Source organism: Pleuronectes platessa, chromosome 8 (genome assembly GCF_947347685.1).
Source record: "Pleuronectes platessa chromosome 8, fPlePla1.1, whole genome shotgun sequence".
NCBI lineage: Eukaryota > Metazoa > Chordata > Actinopteri > Pleuronectiformes > Pleuronectidae > Pleuronectes > Pleuronectes platessa.
This window is the reverse complement of record NC_070633.1, coordinates 28232364-28255113: the sequence shown is the minus strand read 5'-3', so window position 1 is coordinate 28255113 and position 22750 is coordinate 28232364. Positions and strand designations below refer to the sequence as shown.

Genomic DNA, 22750 nt, shown 5'->3' with positions numbered 1-22750 from the left:
CATGTTGACTGATTTGGGAATATAGAGAGAAACACATTATATTTCCATCAGTCTGCAGCATCGGTCTTGTGATGTGTTTGGTGAATTTATTGTATATTTGTACTCTCTCTGTGTACTTCACTTACAGTACTCTGATCACTGAGAAGTAGATTGCATGGAAGTGACATCCCGATACAGTTATATATGTGTGTGTGTGTGTGTGTGTGTGTGTGTGAGTGTGTGTGTGTGTGTGTGTGTCAGTTTCTTTTACCGAAAAACTGAAAGTTAAGTTTCTGTTTGTGTGTGTGTGCGTGTGTATATGTGTGTGACTAAGTTTCTTTTCCAGACAAATGATAGTTAAGTTTATGTTTGTGTATGTGGTTGTGTGTCTATGTGTTTGTGTTTGTGTGTGTGTGTGAGAGTCAGTTTCTTCTACAGACAAATGAAAGTGAAAGTTCGCCTCAGTTCGCGTCGCTTCGCCTCGTGAGCTCCATATAACGCCGCTCCGCAGTCACACGTCACACAGCTGCAGAGTCAGAGGAGACGAGATGAGGTGAGTTCACTTCATTCACGATTCTTCATGAACATTAATGATCCTTTAAGTCAGTTTCATCACATCATCTTGTGTATTGACCTTATTAATAAGAATAATGTGAATTAAAGCAGCACTGACATTCACAGAAATATCTGTGTCTGTGATTATGTTGATATGAAAACTTTTCTTTTACACGATAAACGGTGCAGGAAATATTTGGAAGTTTTATCCATTCGGCTGCATTTGTGTTTTCCTTTTATTTATAATTCTTTATCATAAAGTTGAATGTTAAACTTTGTCAAAATGGTTTGATAACATCATCTCTATAATCATTTTTAAATGTATACATCGGCTGTAAATGATAATTTGATATTATAAATGTATTACTCCCTGATACTGAAATCTGACCAGGGTCTGATATTTATGATTATGGTTTATAGAGAACTTTTCAAAAGCCAGATACAGAAATCACACAAGGCAGCACTAAAAACTAATGAGACATGAATTTATTTAAAAGATAATTATAATTAAAGTAAAATCAGGAACATTGTTATTTTACTGTTGAATGAATACTTTGGTCAGGACATTTTATATAGTTTCACTGAGAATGTGTTTTAATGTTTGATTTTCATTATTATAATTAATCTCCCATCAGTGCTGCTAAGAGTGAAATACCCCTGGAGGGCAGACTGGGGGCGCTGCAGTGCCACTTCACCTGGGATCTGGAGCCCAGCAGGGCCGAACTTTTGAGAATCAGGGACAAGCTGCAGGACATCGGCACAGAGGACGGATGCAAGTGGCTGGGACACGTTTACAACCTGCAGGGGTTTGTCCACTTCCAGCTGGGGTCCATTGAAGAAGCCAGGAGGTTCTTCAGCAGAGCCGAGGAGGCCTTCAGGCAGATGAGAGGAGCAGAGGAGGGTCCCTGGCTGGTGGTGACCTACGGGAACCAGGCCTGGCTGCACCATCACCAGGGAGAAGAAGCAGAGAGTCGGGCTTGTCTGTCAAAGATCGACGGCCTGATGACTGAAGATCCACCGCAGGACGAGCTGCACCCGGAGATCTGCGCTGAGAGAGCCTGGACTCTGATGAAGTTCAGTGGAGATCAGAAGCTTCTGGCAGATGATTACTTCCAGAGAGCCATCCGGATGCAGCCGGATGTGATGGAGTGGCAGACCAGCCACGTGTTATGGTTAGTCAACATGTCCAAACACAGCGAAACAGGGGTCAAGGCAGACATCATGGAGAAGCTGAGAAAAGCCAAGGAGCAGGATCCAGAGAACCTGTACCTCGCTGCCGTTTACCTCCTGCAACTCGCCAAGAGAGGAACAACAAACCAAAGTGAAGCACGTGAGTTAGCCACAAAGGTTCTGAGAAACCCTGTCAGCAGCTACAGTGGAATCAAACCTTTGCTGAGGTTTTACAGAACCTTCACCTCCTTGGACGAGGCTGTGGCTTTGGCAGAAGAGGCTCTGAAGCTACATCCAGATGAACGTTATCTGAAGAGATGTGCCGCACTCAGCTACAAGTGGAAGATCTGGGAGAAGGACAGTCGCCCAAGTCCGAGCCTGATAGAGAAAGGGATCCGTGCCCATGAGGAGTTGATTTCTCTTTATCCTGATTCCTCATTCATGAAGAAAATGGATCTCGCAAGTATTTACGCAAAGTCAGAGAACACCAAGGCCAAAGCTGAGAAGATCTACAAGGACCTGCTCACAGAGGATCTGGAACCTGCTGAACAACAAGTCTTCTTCAACATCTACGCAAAATATCTGTTCTTCACTCTACGGCAGCCGAAGATGTCAATCAAGTATCACATGAAGGCGGCGGAGATACCGATCAAGTCCTTCCATCAGGACAGCAGCATCCAGTCCCTGGAGAAGATCAGATACAGGAAGGGGAACCAGGAAGTAGACCGGTTCCTGTCCAGGCTGAGAGAGTCTCAGAGATAAATCCACCAGATATCATCCACACCCAATCTGAATCTATTTGCATTCATCTGATTCATGTTTGAGATTAACGACATGTAGCTTGAGAATGTTCTGATGGTGGTGATAATATATACGCATTAAAAAGTCTTCAATATAGTTTATATATCTGTAGAATACCTGTTCAATTGTTTTCAGAGTGGTTTTAATATTGACGTTATTAATAGTGATGCATATGTAGCAGCAGGTTTCAGGTATGAGAGATTCATACATTATTATTATTAGAGGAAGAACACATATTGAAACATATTCTTAAAAACCATATCAAGTGGAAACTGGCTGCAGTCATCATGTGTGGCTGATGTGGAGGAAATGTTTGCTCGCTCCTTTATGAAACAGCTTGTAGGTAAAGTTTATTAAACAGACCAGACTGTGTATTAAGTGTACTAATGTTTTGAGAGATGAAAATGTAACTCTATAAAGTGTATTTCTTAAATTGAATGTTAATTGTTCATTTGTAGTATAACCTGAATATATAGCTGTACTAATGCTATTAAACACGTTGTCTTTAATTGTGTCTCCCTGAAAGAAATCTATGATCAAACCACAACTTCTTAAAACTGCTGCTGTCAATATTAAATATGAAAACTTCATGTGTCCAAAGGTTAAATTCTAGGTCATCGTTTGCTGTAAATCACTTTCTGTGAGTAGAAAAGGCCGAGCTGCTGAAGCTGAGTTCATATACAGACACGATAATAATCAACAACATTTGAAACAACTGAAGTTTTTAAAGAGATGAACATTTTCCCCATTTATTTGAATGAGCGATTAAAATACAGTAAAAGTTCAATATTTAAAAAAAGAATTAAAGACAAACAGAAGCAGAAATGTCCTGAACGTTAGGAAAAAGAAAAGTAGAATGAAAATCTGAAACCGCAGATTCAGAGTTTTAATATCAGGCTGCTGTAACTCCTACTATCCACTAGATGTCAGTGTGTTTACTCTCTGGATTAGACACAGTGGATTTCAATTCATTGATAAAAGTTTAATTCTTCACAAATACAATTAATTCATGAGTTATTGCGTCTGATGATCATTTTCATCTTCATCATTCTGACGAATAAACACACAGATGATGAAATGTCATATTAAAGAAGCAGCTCTGATCCTGTTTCTGTCTCATACAGGAGGCGGCCACTAGGTGGAGCTGTTGGCATTTTGAATGAATGTTCCTCTGACCACACACATACACACACACACACACACACACACACACACACACACACACACACACACACACACACACACACACACACACTCTTTGCACAACAGAGATTTTCAGACGCTTCTAAAAGATTGAGTTCCAAACACTTTTTTAGTTTAAACTTATATTTTATTGAAAAAAGTTACAAATCAGTTTTCCAATGAAACACAAAACTTTTCTTGCTACAAAACTTCCCAAAAAATTGAAAAAGACTATTTACAAAGTGCTGATCTTCTGATTCACAACTTTCAGGACAATGAGAATGGATCAAACCAATAATTTAAGGGACGGGTCCCTGTGATTCATCCTGAACAAACAAACCCGAACGCAGTAATCTTAAAGTATTTTTACTCCAGTTGTTGAACATGTGAAGTTTCTTTGACAACAAACTGCTTCACGCTGCGTTCAGCTCCTCGTGGTTCTTCAGTCTTTAGGAAGAAAAGAAAAACATTTCCTCTCGGTTGTTTCTCTTCTGACCAAAATCGGAGCGTTTAACTTCCTGACAGACAAAACAAGTCGACCACGATCCGGCTTCATGTCCCAGAGAAACACAGACAGGAAGTTCTGAGTGTGTTCGTGGTCGAGAGAATCCACAACAAGGAAAACAACATCTCTCTGCTTTCAGACTCACCATTAAAGCTCCTGCTACTTCCTCCCTTCACTTCCTGTTTTTGTTTTTCCTGAGTAAATATCCTGGAACTAATTCTGTCTTCATCCAGAACGACTCGAGATCTTTAATTCACTGTTAATTAAACCTGGACTGAAGAGTCTGAGGCTTCATGATTCATAATGACAAACAGGATGATGCTGTTGAACCTTTTCAACAGGAACAGTGTGAGGAAGCTCATCCTGTGTCATTGGTCCAAAGCAAAACATCTCAGGTCAGTATCACGTGAAATATGGAAAGTTTTTAATTGTTTAAATCTTCATAACGCTCATCATGTTCTGTATAACACACGTGAGGAGTGATGCATCCCTCAGGACTTTGATTGGATCTGTTCTTCCTCCATTTTGTGAAGTGATGAGGTAGAAAACCACTCACAGCTTCGTTGATATTAAAAAAACAAGCGTCTTCCTTGTGCATCACAGGACAAATGTCCTCTTGTCTCTTGAAGGCCACTGTCTCCTGTCCGTGATAATGATTAAATACCACCAGCATCACATCCCTCAGTCAGAGAAGTTTCTGTTCTCACTAATTTTACATGAATCAAAATCAAAAGCCAAAGTTTAGACTCATACTGAAATGATCTTTTGTCACGTTTCTAACTCCTCCTGTCCACGAGTTACCTGCCTGCAAGTCACCTGATCTCCACGCTCCCCTGGGCACCTGCTCCTCTTTCCCTCATTTGTCACATATATATATAAACAATACTTATTTCCCATATTTTTCTTTGTTTGAATTCCTTCCTCTCAGAATCCTCTGCTCTGAACACGACTATAAAATCGTCTTTCTTCTTCACACATCTTGGTTTTCAGTCACTTCTCAGCACCTTGTAAGTTTAAAAAGTTCCAGTTCTCATTGTATAAATAATGGAAAATCAAAGGTCAAGATTGACTCTGTCAAAGAGGAAGTCAAGAAGAAGACGCTGTTGAGACATCAAAAGAAAAACAACATTTGATATGAGGAGGAGGAGGAAGAGGAGGAGGAGGAGGAGGAGGAAGAGGAGGAGGAGGAGGAGGAGGAGGAGGAGGAGGAGGAGCCATCGAACAGGAAGCTGCTGCCGCGGCCTCCTGTTCTCATCTGACTTTTCACTTTAACGTGTTTTTTCATCTCATGCAGCGACAGTTAAAAACAAGAAGTTTGGGGAACTGAGTTCACATGTGAGAAATTCCCCCGTCGCGTCGTGGCCTCACAAATCGAACCTGAAAGTTCGTACAGTGTTTTTAGCTTCAGAGCTCGAGTCTCGTCATCGTGTCCACGACAGACGCACAATGACACAACTCTTTTAAATCACAAGAACTTTTCAGTTCACGTCTAAAAATAGATTAATCATAGAAACGAGTGAATCTGCGTCGGTCAGTCTTTTCCAGTGTTCAGTTATATTTGATGGTAGAGTCCTGATGGCGCCGCGAGGCCCGGACGCTTCTCCGTGTTCCCAGAGTTCCTCGGTGCGTTTCCCGCCGCGGGGGGCGTGGCGTTGGCGTCCAGGCCGAGCGAGCGCCGGTACGCCGCAGAGAGTCGGTACAGGACGTCCGGTCGGGGGCCCGGGTGGGCGTCGGCCTTCTGAGTCATCAGCATTTCAAACAGCGTGCTGACCTCGGACAGGAGGGCGCCGCCCAGTGGGCCGTCCTTCTCTGGACTTTTACCTGAGAGGAGGAAGAGGAGAAGGAGGTGTCACTCTGCTGCTTCTTCTGAGAACTAAACACTTTAAAAAGTAATGGTAACGAGTATTTTTTGTTTGCCATGATAATAAACTTCTTTAATACTGTTATTTAAGTAAAATTGTGAAATTATTCTACCCTTAACTTTTGAATACTGTTTTCTAATATGTTATTGACCTAAATATAAAAATACTTGTTTCTATTTGAAGTGAACGTAGTTTCTTGTGTTTTACCGAAGGTGGAGAAGGACGAGGAGTCCAGACAGTCCCGGGGGAGAAGCTCAGTTTCAGGGGACGGAGGCCCGTTGGGGACAAACACGTTGTCGTGATAATCGCCTGCGAGCGGGAGAGAGAGTCTCGCCATCCAGGACGGGTCGCTGACCTCCGAGAAGACGTCATCTGCAGAGACAGAGACAGACAGAGATGTTTGAACTGGACGTTCTAGTTTTGTTGAGTGAAGATGAACGCAGCTCTGAAACGATTCTTTCTAAATCAAACAGAAACGACCGATAACAAACTACTGATGCAACAGAGAGACTCATAACAGGTCGTCATGACCTTTGACCCCCGACCACTGAATCTCATCAGTTCATCTTTGAGTCCTAACGAACATCGGGACAGAATCTGAAGAAGTTTCCCGTGTTTGGTTCTTGAGACTCTCCGACTCTCCTGAGGTGAAGTGTGATGTCGAGCAGGAAAAGGAGGAAGTGAGACTCTCTGGTTTTATCTGCTGCCGTCAACAGGATTCTCCAAATCTGTTGTGTCGGCTTCACTGAAAACATCCCGTTCTGAAAACATGTGTCTGTCAGAGGCGTGAACACCGGGCGTGTGTGAGTCTCATTTAGTCATTTACTGTAACACACGTTGTCTAATGCACAGAAACACACAATGTCCAGAACACACCTTGATTGTCTCTGTTCTGATCTTCATCCTGTTTACATCCAATTAAATGTGAGGATCAATCATTTGTCAGCGTGTTGCTCTGCTCATGTGATTCATCTGAGAAACATCATGACAGCTGGTTCTTCACGGTGCAGAGACAATGAGGCTCGATATTTTCTTTATAATAAAATGGAAAGGTGAACAATTGAGTTATTGCAATAATATATATATATTTTCAAGCCTTCTCAGTTTATAAAATACATCTAAAATAGATAATTGAAGTCATAATAACACCAGCGTTTACATCTTTACACAAAGCGAGACTGCGACTTGTTTAAAAAAAAACTTTTGTAGTTTAAGATTTGAATTTCGTGCTCTGATGGAAACGGATCAATCTGCCTCGTTTATTTAAAATCAAAACGTTTCAACTCGGCTCAGACTAATCAGCCTGAAGAGCTGACGCCTCCTGCATGTAACCACAACCAGATGCAAGGAGTTAACACACACACACACACACACACACACACTAATACATACACCCGGTGTGGCCCAGACCGCCCCCCCCAAGCCCCCCCCCCCCCCCTACCTCTTTGTTTTGGCAGGTTTTCACCACTGATCCTCTGAATAGAAAATCCTCTTTAAATTACCAAACGCTTCGGGTTTCAGCAGATTCTCCGGAGATAGAAACGTCTGCTGCTTCGTGTCTGACCCGGTGTTGATGTTAAGAGAAGAAGCTGTCGACACCCGCGTGTGTTTCACGTCTTAGTGAGTCCAGCTGTGTGTTGTTGTGTGTGTTGTTGTGTGTGTTGTTGGGCCTCGTCGGTCCATTAACACACCTGCTGCAGCATTAAAAGCTCTGATCCTTCACCTCAGCCTCACATTGTGTTAACTGAGCTGCAGGTTCATCTTCCTGCCTCCGTCCTGCTCTCAGATTCTCTGTTTGAATTCTTCACCAACTCTTAAAAGTTTGATAATTTAAACATTAATACTGTTTAACCTGGAAATAAAGACCAGTTATTTCATTTGAAAACCAAATCTGAGCACAACCTGCTGTACACCTCTCAGTTCAAACTATCAGAATCATGTTTAAAACTGTCTTGTTTAAGAATCAATTTATCAATTAACTTAACTTTTCTCAAAGTCTTGTGTTACAGAGTCTTGACAGATTCATCTTCTTCTGATTCTGACTCTACAGATGAGTCTCTAAACCTTTTGTAAAAAAGTGTTGGAATATAAAACGCACTTTGAACAGCTTCAATCCGACAACGTGATTCCGAGAACACACACAGTCCCAAGACATGGAGAAGAATGAACACACACAAAGACACACACACACACACACACACAATCACACATCATATCATCTTCAGACCTGAACAAAGGATCAGGTGTTTGTGTGATTCACAGAGGTTTGAAGAAGACGCAGCAGTCGTACACACACACACACACACACACACACACACAAAGACTCACACAGTTGTCGCTCTGGTGTGAGTTACACTGATGTTGGCGCCTGCGGCGAAGAAGGTGAGTCAAGCGTCGCACACATAAAGCAACACACTCCCACACACACTTTTGTTTCTCTCTCTCCTGCCCTGAAGTGAGGCTCGCTCGACCGTCATCAGGCGGTAATCCCCTCTGCTCTGACCACACACACACACACACACACACGCACACACACACACACACACACACACACACACACACACACACACACACACACACACACACACACACACACACACACACACTGGTCTACATGTTGAATTCCCAGTTAAACAATGAGCTTTAAGAGTTTGAGGTTCACATTAATATTGTGATGTGGACGCTCTCTGCTTTATGTATTTATGATTTGTAACATTTCAATGTTAATAACTACACAAACTTAATGTTAATCATCACTTCGATAATGTGAGATCATGACACAACAACATGCTAATGAAGTGACATTAATGTGACACTAACATGTTAATAATACAAACACTTTACACAATAATAAGAATTTGGGGGATTTTTAGCCATAAAACACAAAATCACATAATTTCCAGAAGAGAATCCCTGAATCTCAGAAGCAGGAGATCCATGAAGACAAAGAGACGAGTGGACTGTGGGTGGATGAGGATGTCAAACCTGTCACTGGCTTGTTTCCTGTTTTCTACCTCTGTCAGTGTGAGTCCATTGTGAGTGAAGAGTGTGTTTATTCTGCGCGGGAACAAAGGTCACATGCTTAAAACCTCCAGCTCCACCAGCAGCTCGCTGACAAACACTGAGACGCTGAGTTCAGCATCTGAAGAACAAAGATTGAACTCTGAAGTCACCTGACTCGCACAAGGACACACAACAAATACATAACACAACTTCTGTGTATGTAAAACTCTCTTGTTGTATGAGTGTACAGGATAATAATGTAAGTTTGCAGTATTTTGTCCCGTAGTTCACCATTGAATTGTTGTAGTACTTATTGTATCATTGTGTTAAGTTGTGTGCAGCACCAGAACAATTCCCCCATAGAACAATAACGTTTATATTAACGTATGTACATTGTTTTTGATTTTTCAAAAGAGGTTTAAACATTTTAAACATAAAAACAACTCTATTTTACTGTGTGTGTGTGTGTGTGTGTGTGTGTGTGTGTGTGTGTGTGTGTGTGTGTGCGTGTGTGTGTGTACCAGGGTGGTTGAGCAGGTTGTGGAGCCCCTCCTCCAGCTGAGGGTCTATGGGCGAGTCTCGTCCTGGTTCCCAGTCCATGTCTCCGGCCTCGCTCTCTCCGTGTCCACTGTCCTTGGTGCTCTGCCAATCAGCACAGTCCTGACCCCCGTATCTGCAACAAACACACAATAGACACAACTTTAAATAATCTGAAGATAGACTCCTTCCTCCAAAAACATGAAACCTCAGGCAAAGAAATTAAGTTTTTTTCCCCCAAAATCCCAGATTTGTCTTAACAATGTGATTTACATCCTGAATAATGTAAAACATCATTGGAAAACAAGGATTGATAATTTACTTCACAAAAGACAGAAAAATAGAACTGAACAGTTAAAACATGGAATAAACAAAGATCTCCAGTCAGTAAACACGTCTTTTTCACAGAGAAACAAAAGAAGAAGATAAGAAGCAGACGGAGAAACTGATGATAACATTCCTGAGCTCATGATAAGTATGTGTGTGTCTGTGTGTGTGTGTCTGCGTGCTCTATCAGGAAGTCTGATGAAGGTGAGTTGGTCACAAACTCATCTCATCCAGAGTGAAGATTAAAATCTTATCAGACTCTGAGATGAGAAGATTTTCAGTTCAAGTTTGTTCATGTTTATCTGAAAAGTCCCAGAGAGAAGAAATTATCTAAATAAAATAAAAGTCCAAACTCCTGTTAGAGCTCAACCCTCTGCAGGTGAGTGGTGCTTTCACCTCAGACTGTGAAAAGTGATTTTCCATTCCAAGATAGTTTTAATGTTTTCATGGTATCTTTTTTAGGTTTATAGATATATACATATTAAATTCTAACTTATACATTTTCTGCCATTATTCACTAAAATAATGATGTGCAGTGAACCCAGTGACTCTGACTGTGATCTGACCTTTAGCCCAGTTCGTCTTCTGAAATCAACAGGAGTGACAAAGTGATTCACGCAACTGTGTGTGTGTGTGTGTTTGTGTGTGTGTGTGTGTGTGTACGTGTTGAAACAGTGCCAATATGAAACAGAGTATGTGTTGTATCAAGGTGACGTCAGATCTAATCTCATCTTCATGGCGACGCTGAATTACCTGCTTCCTTTGGACCAGTAACCCCCCCCCCCACACACACACAAAGTCTCACACACACACACAGTAACACACACACACACAAAGTCACACACACGCACACACACACACAGTCTCACACACTCACACACACACACACACACACACACACAGTAACACACACACTTTATAAGACACTCATCCTGTGACATTGAAGGTTTGACTCCGTGTCCTGTTTGTCTGTTGCTGTTATTTCAGTCACTGCCGGTCAGTAGTGTGTCACAGACTCTGAGGAAGACGTTCATCAGCGACGACTTCAGCACGTCGAGCAAACGTTTGCAAATGCTCACTTTAAACCACAACTTTAAATTAATTAATTAATTAATTAATTTAACTTCCTTGAAACAGGCACAAATCAGCTGCAGTGTAAATCCCTCAGTGTGTGTGTATGTGCATGTGAACTGGATGTGGCTGTTTGTGTCTCATCTCTATAGGATTTGTTAAATGGATATAAATAACATTATCTACAGAAGCAGCATCATCTGCTCACGTCTGCAGTTTGAAGCTCTCCAGGATCTTTGCACAAACAAACACAGCAGTTCTGGTTCAGGAGAAACATCTGTGAGTTTTTAGAATCTGTGGCATTCCCAGTTAACGTCCGGTGGACCTGCTATCAGCCGCAGACTGGTTTGATCAGAGTCTGAAACCTGCAGCCAGCTGGATCTGGATTAGGCCTCTGGAGATGAAGAGAGGGATCTGACTCTTTTCCTCTTTTAGATTTCAGTCAGATTTTAAATCTCAACCCTCTAAATCCACCTGGAGAGTAAAGGTCCCAGTGAAAAGGTTTATTCAGCTTCTCCACTGTTTCAGGGAGTTTACACATCTGAGAGTCTGAATCAAGCTTCGTTTGTTTAAAACCTGAGGTTTTGTCTCACAAAGATTATTATATCTCATTATTTGATACTTTGGCCACATTTAAAATGAACATACAACATTTAAACATCATATATATGACAGAATATAATGTATTAAAATGCTCCACGGAGAGATTTGAACAAATTAAGTATTGAGACTTTAACCTAAGTTAAGATTTGCACTTGGGCGACAAACTTCTTAGTTTTAATATTAGAATAAAGAACATTTTGACCCTAATCTAGGAGGAACTTTCTCTCTGTGGCGTCACATCTGCTAGAAAACAACTTCATGAAGTTTGTTGGTGGTAAAAACATAAAAACCAGAAACTAAAGATTATATTTTAAAGATGCTGTTTGGTTTACTCACTCATTTATCCCACAGATAGCTTTTATACATATAAACTGTAGTTTTATACATTTTCACAAAGTGTCTCGGGTCAAACTGAGTCATTTCTAAACGCAGCAAGTTTTCATGTCAGTTTGAGGATAAAGTAATAAAATAAAAGCTCATTTTGTTTAAGATGAAAACATCTGAGAATGTGAATATGAAAGAGCAGGGAGCTTATTGGTTTGACTTTGTTGTGGTTTCGTTGAGCCTACATCAGAGGAGGAGGAGGAGGAGTAGAACGAAGAGGAAGAGGAGGAGGAGGAGGAGGAGGAGGAAGAAGAGGAGTAGAATGAGGAGGAAGAGCAGGACTGACCTGCCGTTGCGATGAGAATATTTGTTCCCTCTGAAGTTTGTCCTCGGCTGCAGCTGACCCTGTCGGAGGAGGGAGAGGAGCTGGGAGATCTGCTGCAGGGAGGAAGAGGAGGAAGAGGAGGGAGGTTAGAGCATCAGGCTAAAGACTCACAGACTCTCATAAGACCTGCAGCTGAATAAGACAAAGCTGAAGTGTTTCTATACCAGCGTCTGAAAAGCCTCTGATAAATCTAAACATCAGGAATCACCTCCTCTCGTGTTTGTTGTTATTTTGTGTCGGATCAGTTCAGCAGAGACACAGAGTCCAGGATCAGACTCGATATCAGGACAGAGAACAGATTTAAAGACTGTGTCATTGAACCAGAGCACTGGGAACTGTGGGATCGTCTCTGTTGCTTTAGCTGCTTGAACAACGTCAGCTTTTAAAAACACAGGTAAAAAGAGAATCAACATGATTTTCTCTTTCTGAATCAGTCAGTCAGTTGAACAGTGTGAGAACCGAGCGCCTGCGTCCGTCTCACTGCTCGGAGCGTTCTGCTGACAGCTGCTGTTATACAGCGGATACACACTGATCACCAGGGAGGAAACACACACACACACACCCTGCCCAGTGTGTGTGTGTGCACGCTAATATATGAGTTTGTTTCAGTCCTGCTGTTTGTGTGGTCTGTGTGTTTTTAAACGTGCACGCTGCTGCAGCGACAGGAAATGGCCTCCACGTAAAAAGCCTATTCTTCTCTGGGTGGTTTCCTTCCAGGATGGACGCCGAAATTTGGACGAGTCGAGGGTGTGTGAGTGTGAGTGAGTGAGTGTGTGTGTGTGTGTGTGTGTGTGTGTGTGTGTTGAGGTGTAGGTGAAAACCCCCTCCTCCTCCTCCTCCTCCCAGACGTCCAGAGGCCTCTTCCTCTCCGATCTCGAGGGAGGAGAGAGACTTCTGAAGCCAGAAAGGTGGAGGAGAGAGGAATGCTGGGTAAAAAGAAAAAGGCCTCTTCCTTTCATTAATAGGAATCACGTGAGGAAGTCGGTCCCGGTCGAGCTCTTTGTTCTGCGTCTGCCGGGCGAAGCCGGCGACTTTCGCCCTCAGTGACGTGTTTCGATGTTTCAACCAGCGAAGCTTCTCTCCAGCTCGAAGCTGAGGATCTGAGTCTGAGGATCTGAGTCTGGATCACGAGTTCAACTCCTCACTGAGCTCCAAGAAGGAACGTTACTTGTGTTATAAATTAGAATGCAAATTGTGTGATTACTTTCTAATAAACTGAAAATAAATGTTCTTTACTTTAATGGATCATTTAAACATATTTACAAATTCATTCAATTCAATTCCAGAAGTTATTTGTTTGCTGTTTAAGCCTCATGTTTGTCTGACAGGAGGATACGTTTAGGATTATGAGCCTGCAGCTGATGATGAATCTAAATCTGTAAATACAGTGTCTGAGGCTCTGATGTGCAGATACAGTATCTGTGGCCGACGGTTCGATTCCCGGCTCAGTTTCCTGCTCCGCTCTCTGAGTGGCTGTTTTTAGTCGGAGCTGTTTTTCTTTCCTCTTTCTTCTCGACTCAGTAAAAGTGATTCTCGGGTCATTTGTAAGTGACTCAGAGCGGAGTCGACTTACACTACAAACACATCACAGCTTACTCTGGCTGGCCTCAACCCCCCCCCCCCCCCACACACACACACACGCTGACTCCCCCACACACACAGAGCTCCCCCTCCTCCTCCTCCCCCACACACACAGACACACACACACACCTCCTCGGCTCCTGGTTTCAATATGAATCTGATATGTGATATTTAGTAAAGGAGGAGAACGAAGGTTCGTTTCTGGGGGGCATTAGTGACTGTGACACATGAGCACCTGAATAAACTCTTCACAGTCATCAGTCACTCTCACACACACACACACACTCACACACACAGACACACACACTCACACACAGAGTCGTGTTTCCCTAACTTCAGGGGACATTTAATTGACCAACTCTAACCTTAACCTCAGCTACTACTTACATAAACCTAAACATAAACCTGAACCTTAACCCAACCACAGTTCACATCCTGATCCTAACCTCAACCAGAACCTCACTGGTGACACTCGACTGGTCCTGACAAGGTCAATTTTTATACTGGAAAAGCTCCTGAAGAGGTTACAAAATGAGTTAACAGAGACACACACAGACACACACAGACACACAGACACACACACCTTCACCTCCACCCGACTCCAGGCCTGGGGCTGTCTGAGTAAGTCATCACACAGGAGGCCGAAAAAGGCAGAAAGGCTGCTGGGAAAATGTAAGGGAAGCTGCTCTGTGTGTGTCTGTGTGTCTGTGTGTGTGACAGAGAGAGAATGTGTGTGGGGGGGGCACTAAACTCTCTACTCTCTAATGGACTTCACTTCAGATTAATCTCAACGCCTGCAGGGGGCAAGACTTAATCACGCTCCGGCACTGAGTGTAAGCACATGTTGAAGTAAATGTGATCACACGTTTTTTGATGGAAGTAAATTAGATTCGAACGAGAGCCGGCAGCGGCGCGTTGACCTGAATGTCGGCGCCACCGTGGAAAACATAAATAATAAGACATTAAAAAGTCATCAGGCGGAGTTTGTGAAATCATTAAAACAATGTAAATGGACTCATCTGTCAAACCGAGTCGCAGGGAAGTTCAACGTAACTTCACAACTTCCATCATGAGTGTAAGTGTTTTAATGAGCACTGAGCTGAGTGAACTCCATTTTAACTTTGCTATAAAAGACATTATGAGCTTGTTAGCGTGTTTCCCAGCATGCACTGTGTTTGGATGTTCTACATAGACTTATGTAAGATGATTTATTCTATTTTACTTCTTATGTACGTTTTCAGATGATGGAAATTCTTTAAAATCACCCTGAAACGACAACACACTCACACCAGGGATGATATACATATAAAATCTGTGAATCTGATGTTATTTGACTAATTAAACTAAACTGAACAGACAGTCTGAATGTACGTGAGTGATGGAAGGAGCCACATCTCACCTGAACCTCTGGAGAAGCTGACGAGAGCTCGATCGAGTCTCGAAATGCAGCCATGGAGAGTCGAACCAGGTTCCGGAGCATCCGCTGGTGCTCTGCGTCGTGGCCCCCTCGTCCCTCCAAGGTCTTCGGCCTCCTGAGAGTCGCCTGGGACCCCGAACGAGCCGGCTCCGCCTCCTCCCCCTGAGGGTGTGCCTGTCGCTTTAAGGTGCTTGAGTGAGAGACTGAAGAGGAAGACGAGGTGTTCCTGGATGTCCGGAGAGTTCTGTACGATGTGGCGGGAGTCAGAGGCGGAGCGCCGTCCAGTTCGATGTTCCCAGGCTTCCGAAGGGTTCTGCAGTGATTGGTGACAAGTTGAGTGGTGTCCCCGTCTGGGAAGCCTTGGGAATGGAAGCTTGAGTTCATGGCTGACGGCGTTAAGGTGTACTGCCTCTCAGTTTCTACATCTTCTGACATCACTGGAGGCGGAGTCAGTGGCTGGGATTCACTGTCGTCCTCAGGAACCTCCTCCTTTCGCCCCCGGATGACAGGGACTAGCTGAATGTCAGACTTTCTGATGTTCTTCTGCGGGCGCCGAGGATGGCGGGTGTAGGTGGACTCAGCCTGTCGGCAGTTGTAGGCGCGGTTGTCTCGTTTCACGGGGCGGCAGAACGTGGTCACTAGAGCGATGGCCAACAGAAGCAGCAGGCATGAAGCACCCAGGCAGATCGCTAGCATCATGGTGAAACTAAGCTGTGCTCGGCTACCAGGTGACGAGTTCTTCAAATGGTCCTTGAGGTTGATGAAGGTCACCTCCAGAGTCACCTTGGTGGTCAGACTGGGAGAACCCATGTCTGATACAGCTACGCCCACTTTAAAGGTTTTCCCAATGAGCTCAGTAGCGTTGGTGGTGTTAACGAAGAGTTGGCCCGTAGCCTCGTCCAACCAGAAGAGTCCGTTGGGGTTTCCGTCGGTAAGGAGGTACTGAACTTTCCCGTTGAGCTCTGAGTCCGGGTCTTCAGCTTTTATGGTTGATGCCATAAATCCAACAATTCCTTCTCTGACAGGTTGATTAACTATAAAATCTGCGGACGCCTCCTCCAGCTGGTTTCCCAGCTCAGTCACCACCTCCCCTTTGTCTGCGTTGACGGGAACATTGAAAGACACCACGTCGTTTCTCGGTTTCGGCTCCGTGATCACCGGGTAGTTGTCGTTCATATCCTCCACGTCGATCTGCACGGTAGCGGTGCTGGTGAGAGGCGGATGGCCGTGGTCTACAGCCAACACAGTGAAAGTGAAGTTGTTGGATTCCTCGTAGTCCAGAGGCTGCCGGATGCTTATGACACCACTACTCGAGTGGATGTTGAAAATGTCTTCGTCACTGTCCAGGTCTCTTGGGCTGTGAATGAAGTAGGAGACTCGTCCACTGAGTTTCAGGTCGACATCGTGGGCTGCGACCTTGAGAGCCTGGTAGCCTACCTCGTTGTTCTCCTTGACACTGGCCTTATACAATGAGGTGGAGAACACCGGGGCATTGTCATTCTCATCCAGAACAAGGACGGGCAATTGTTTTACACAAGTCAGAGGAGGATCTCCATAATCCTGAGCCAGCAGCGAGATGTTGTACTGCATAACCTTCTCTCGATCCAGGCTCCCGTCGGTTACAATCATGTAGTTGTCTCCATGAATCTTCTTGAGGCGGAACGGGCCCGATCCTTGCTGTATACTTGCTATGGTTTTGCCGTTGTCCCCTGAATCTGCATCAGAGACCATCACCAGAGCCAGAAAAGTGTCCACCGAGGTTCCCTCGAGCACGGTGGCCACAGGGGAGTTGGGTGGAGTCCAGGTCATGTGTATCCTCGGTGCGTTGTCGTTAATGTCTCTGAGCTTCACGTGCAGTTTGCAGTGCGAGGGGATGGAATTGGGTCCAAGATCACGGGCCTGGATAATCACTTCATAAGAGGTCTGGGCCTCATAGTCCAGATGTGCTCTGAGACTCACGGCTCCGCCTTGTGGCTCCACAAAGAAAAGTTTGTGAACGTTGGGATGATTGTGTTTACTGAGCGAATACTCCACTTCCCCATTGGCCCCCTGGTCTGGATCGGTGGCCCTCACGTTGATGATGGTTGTCCCAAGAGCTGTGTCCTCAGAAAGCTCCACAGTGGGGGTGCCGTCCTCAAACTTGGGGCTATTGTCATTGGAGTCCTGAATATTCACACGAACTAACGTGCTCCCAGATTTAAGGGGATTCCCTTTGTCCCAGGCCACCAAGGTGAGGTCGAAGGAGTTTTGAACCTCCCTGTCAAGTTCTTTGATAACAACTAACTCAGCTTGTTTTGTTCCATCAGGACCAACCGTCACATCCAGAGCGAAGTGCTGGTTGACAGACAGCGAGTAGGTCTGCAGACTGTTCGGCCCAGCGTCAGGATCCACCGCCCGGTCCAGAGGGATTCGCATCCTGAGGCTGGCGGTCTCTGAGATCTCCACCTCCTGCAGAGGACTGGGGAAGCTGGGGCTGTGGTCGTTTAGGTCCATCACCTCCACACGAACCCTCAGGCAGTTCATGGCACCTTGTCTCTTGTAGAGGACGCTGAAGGCCACCTCACACAGGTCAGACCCCCGGCACAGCTCCTCCCTGTCCAGCCGGCCCTGGGTGGAGACGACTCCGTCCTGAGTGCTGACGGAGAAGGGAAGGGCTTTGCCATGTTCCACCACCTGGAAATCCTCCAGGGGACCGGTTTCGTCCCTCTGCCGAAGGTCATCCAGCAGCCGGCCGACCTGGGTCCCGGCCAGCTGCTCCTCCCAAACCTGGTACTTGATGATTATTGATGACGGCTCGGAGGAGCGAGCCTCAGAGCAGAGACTCAGAACCAGAAGCAGCACCAGCAGCATATTGTTGTGAAGTAAGAAGATCTCCTGTCTACGGGCTAAACTGACATTTTTTACATAAATAAAAGATAAATGTTGAAATTAAAACAACTTTCAAACTGTCTTTAAATAGAAAAGATAAATACCAAGTCTGTCTCCTACAAACAAAAATAATCTCCAGTTTCTTTTTTCAAAACAAACAACAGAACCAGTGAAGAAAACTGAAAAGCAAACACCTAATTATTCGGTCAGAAGTCAATTATCTGAAGCTATAATTAAGATTTCCCCTCCCTCTCTCTATCCGCTCCTCGCTCTGCCTGCTGCTCTGACTCACTCATGCTGCTGCTGCCGTCCGGCCGCTCGCTTCATCCTCCTTCACCCGCCACAGTTCTCCTTCAACTGAGAAAGTTTGGATGTGAGTTTCCACATGCCAGCGGTGCCTCAGCCAATCCGACGGGAGGAGGAGGGTTCTATGCAAATGGATCCGGACTCAACACAAAGAAAATCCCTCCTGCCCTCAGGAAACTCTGCAGAAACTCTGGAGCGCTTTTAAAGAAATACGACACCGCCGCACACACTCCTGCCTGCGACTGGTTAGACTCATCCCAACCTGCCGCCTGGGCCCTGAACCCCAATCCCAGTGGGAGCGAAGGCCACAGGTCACATACTAGTGAACTCCAGAGCGATGACGTGTGGTCTGCAGGCAAAAACACAAATACAGATATGAAGAAAGGCCGTCACGGTTATATATTATATTATAATATATATTATATGTAAGGTGACAGCTTCAGAGGCAACAGTCTTCAGTAACTCTCAGCGTTTCAGTCTCTATGGGGCCGAGCAGAAGTTTATTAAAGTATTTGAGAGTTTTCTTTAAAGTGATGTTTGCACAGTCGATCGTTTGTTGTTATTTTTTATTTCACCAACTATGACACGAATGCTGTAAATTCAGAAGCTCGACATGAATGTGACGAAACCCACATTCCAGCTTTAAACCCTCAAATATAATTATGAAGAATCTCAGTGTTGAAACATTCCAGAGCATCAGTTTGTTTCTCTTCTGAAGTACAACATTAACTTGAAGCAACTATTTGCTTTTAGATACTTAAAGTACTAAATGTTAAGATACTTCCATAATGAAATGATCTTAGTAAATGTACTATGTTAAATCCCACCACTTGTTACAGTTTTTTTCATTTGAGAAAATATCAGTTTCAAGAATAAGAAAGATTAGACGATACAATTAGATGAGATATGATGAGAAACAATAACATGATTAATACAGGAAACGATATATATTACTATACGAATAAAAACAGTACTCAAAATAAAAATATAAAACTATAAATAATATACAATAACAACAAATAACGCAGTTTAGACTTATACTGATAATTATCCTGTTAATGCTATGAGATGTGAATAATTTACTGCAGTATTACACATGCACATAACTTTAAATACTTCACACTACATTTCATTCTTTGTTTAGAAACCAGCAGATACTAAATTAAAACCATCCAAACCAGTTGGTGCTCGCAGCCACAGATCCTCTGACACAAGCTAAATATTTTCCCAGGATGCACCAGAGCTTATTTTTCATTTGCTCCCTGAAATATCCTGCAGGCTGAGAGAGAATCAAGCGTATCACTTTCCTCTCGGCTCGGGGGGGGCGGGGGATGGGGTGTGTGGGGGGGGGGGGGGGTGGGGGGGGGGGGGGGTGGGGGGGCGTCACCATCCGATGAGAGACGTCCGCCGGACAGAGAGACAGACGACTGAGGAGGAAACAGAGTTTAAATCATTAAAATACACGAGTCACACCGATCCATTCACTATGAAAATAAACAATAGGATAACAGCATTGACTCTTAATAAAGACCAAAGTGTCTCAAAGGCCCCCTGGTGGCCGGCTGCAGTATGGGTCCTTACACCCTCCTCCATGTTCGCAGATGGGACATAAACCGAACTTAAAAACTCAAGTAGACTTTGAATAAATGTTTGTACAAGATGGTTTCTGTTATCTGAGATCGTTCTTATCACAACGATGATTGTTTGGTTTTAATTAGGCTGAGACGTCGTGATTGACAGCCCCCCCCCCCCCCCCCACACCCCTTATCATCGGCACAAGATGGTGGAATTCGTGTCCAAGATATTTGAGCTTCATCTGTGGATGGAGGTTGAAGGTGGACACGCGTCGTCCATCTTTCTTTACAGTCATTGGCTGAAAGGGAAAACTGATTCAGACGGAGCAGAGGTCAGCCAATCACATTAGACCATCACCAAAACAAACACCATCGACCTCCCGTGTGCTGCCAATCAACTGGTGTTCTGTGTGAGGGGGAGAGAGAGAGAGAGAGAGAGAGAGAGAGAGAGAGAGAGAGAGAGAGAGAGAGAGAGAGAGAGAGAGAGAGAGAATCTGCAGACACACACACACACATCTGTTTCCAGTGTGTGTGTGTGTGTGTTAGAGAGACGTCTGTTTCCAGTTAATTTACCACCTGTGTGTGTCTGTCTGTGTGTGTGTGAGTGTGTGTGTGTGTGTGTGTGTGTGTGTGTGAGGTCGGGACGCTTCATACCATCAGTCCTCATGTGTGTTCGCCTCATTTAAAGTTAAAACCTTTGAACTTTACTTTAACTCATTTATAATTTCAAACACTATAATTTGGATTTCTTAATTTTAATTTTGCCGTTGGAAACGTCCGGACGACACGTTGTGTGTGATTTTTTAGTTTTTTTTTCACAGGAAGTAAAAAGTAAAGTTAATAATAAAACCAGAACTTTAGTGAATGAAGAACATCTGCAGCAGCTGCACTGATTTAAATGTGTTTCACTGAGAGACCTGAAACTTTCCTTCTGCATCGTACTGATCTGGAGTCTGACTGACAAACAGATGACAACCACAGCATGTTGGCTAATCACACACAAACACACATATACACACACACACACACACACACACACACACACACACACACACACACACACACACAGGCATCTGGTGATCAGATGATAAGACGTGCAGTTGTTGAAAATCAGCCTCTACACAAAGTTATTGTGTGTGTGTCATTACGCTGCTTCTCCACAAATCAACATTCATCTGACGACCAAGAGGAAACATTTACATTTAACTCATCTTTACCCAGATTCACAGAAACCAGAGAAAATCTGCACACATGATAAATTGTTGTGACTTAAACCAGCGTTTGTGAAGCAGAGGTCCAAACACAGAAGAATCAGTTTGTTCAGGATCTGAAGTGATTCCTCAAACACTGATCCACGATATCTACAAGTCATCACATTTCAACACCTCCTGTTGTCGCCTTTGTGATTATCTTAAATAGTGTGTGTGTGTGTGTGTGTGTGTGTGTGTGTGTGTGTGTGTGTGTGTGTGTGTGTGTGTGTGTGTGTGCGTTTTGTGTGTGAAAAGTGACATGTTTTCTAACACATCAGATTTAAGGTGTCGTGTGTGTGTGTGTGACCCCATTAGTTGCCTTTTGTTTGGCCTGAAGTCTGTCACCGACAGGGCAAGTGTGTGTGTGTGTGTGTGTGTGTGTGTGTGTGTGTGTGTGTGTGTGTGTACATGTTAAAAGCAGGATGTAGCTGATCTCATGACCCACATGAAGCCAGATAAGAATCAGAGTAGAAGAAGATAAACGACAAAGGAGAGGATGAACTGTTTGTGTGTATGTGTGTGTCTGTCTGTGTGTGTCAGGGGGGTGTCATTTGTGCTTTGTATCTTTTATCGTATTGTATCATTTCATATATTGTATCTTTAATCTTATCTTATATCGTGTAGCCAATCAGATTCTGTGTATTTCACCAGAGTCTCTGCTCAAGATGTTGATTTACTTCTTTATTGTAACGTGACGTAGAAACGAGTCTTTATTAAGTTTGTCGTATAAATTGGATTTAGAACAAGTGGAATGTTTCCGCTGTAAAGAGAAGAACCATCAGTCTGTCAGAGCCGTCGTCTCATTGGTCGAACCCACTTGACAACAGGTGATGACACGTCTCTGCTGACGCCCAATCGGTGACGGAGCTGAACCTGCTCACCTCCTCTATTGTCCACTGAACCTCTGATTTGTTTGTTTACGTGTCGACCTCTGACCTCCCTGCTCCTTCGTCCTCCTCCTCCTCATCACCTCTTTGTCTGCCTCCCTCACCTCTCCACCCTTCTTTCTTTTCCTTAAACACTTCTGCAGACTCTCCTCCTCCCCACCTCCTCCTCCTCCTCCTCTCCATCCTCCATCCTCGCCTCCTCCCCTGCATCTGGGAACAGGTTTCCTGCCGCAGGAAACGGTCTGATGGTGGAGGCCAGAGGGCAGGATGTCCTGCAGAGGAGGGGAGGAGAGGAGAGGGGAGGAGAGGAGGGGAGAGGAGGGAAGGAGAGGAGGGGAGGGGAGGGGAGGAGAGGAGAGGAGAGGAGAGGAAACAAGGAAGGGAGTGGACAACTGTTACCCAGAAACACCTGATAACTTTAAGGTGTATTTAAAGCCTGCTTCTGCTTTGTTGCATTTGTTGCTGTGTGTTGTGTTATGTGTGTTGCTGTGTGTTGTTGCAGTCAGTGTGTTGTTTGCAGTTAGTGTGTCTGTCTGTGTTAGGGCTGGTCAAACATCAGACCT

At 44.2% G+C, this 22750-nt stretch overlaps 2 protein-coding genes across 2 annotated transcripts; one reads left to right on the top strand and one right to left on the bottom strand.

Annotated features, from left to right (window-relative positions):
* Positions 1-373: 373 nt before the first annotated feature.
* On the top strand, positions 374-3014 carry LOC128445810 (interferon-induced protein with tetratricopeptide repeats 1). Its single transcript, XM_053428665.1, has 2 exons — positions 374-532; positions 1170-3014. The coding sequence occupies exons 1-2, from the start codon at positions 528-530 to the stop codon at positions 2464-2466; spliced, it is 1302 nt and encodes a 433-aa protein (XP_053284640.1). The 5' UTR covers positions 374-527; the 3' UTR covers positions 2467-3014.
* Positions 3015-3813: 799 nt separating this feature from the next.
* On the bottom strand, positions 3814-18228 carry pcdh12 (protocadherin 12; the record flags this gene model as incomplete). The annotated part of the gene is given in 5 exon segments (XM_053429030.1): positions 3814-6013; positions 6262-6426; positions 9579-9730; positions 12266-12357; positions 15285-18228. Coding segments are annotated over 5 exon segments (3546 nt in total). The 3' UTR covers positions 3814-5744.
* Positions 18229-22750: the final 4522 nt, after the last annotated feature.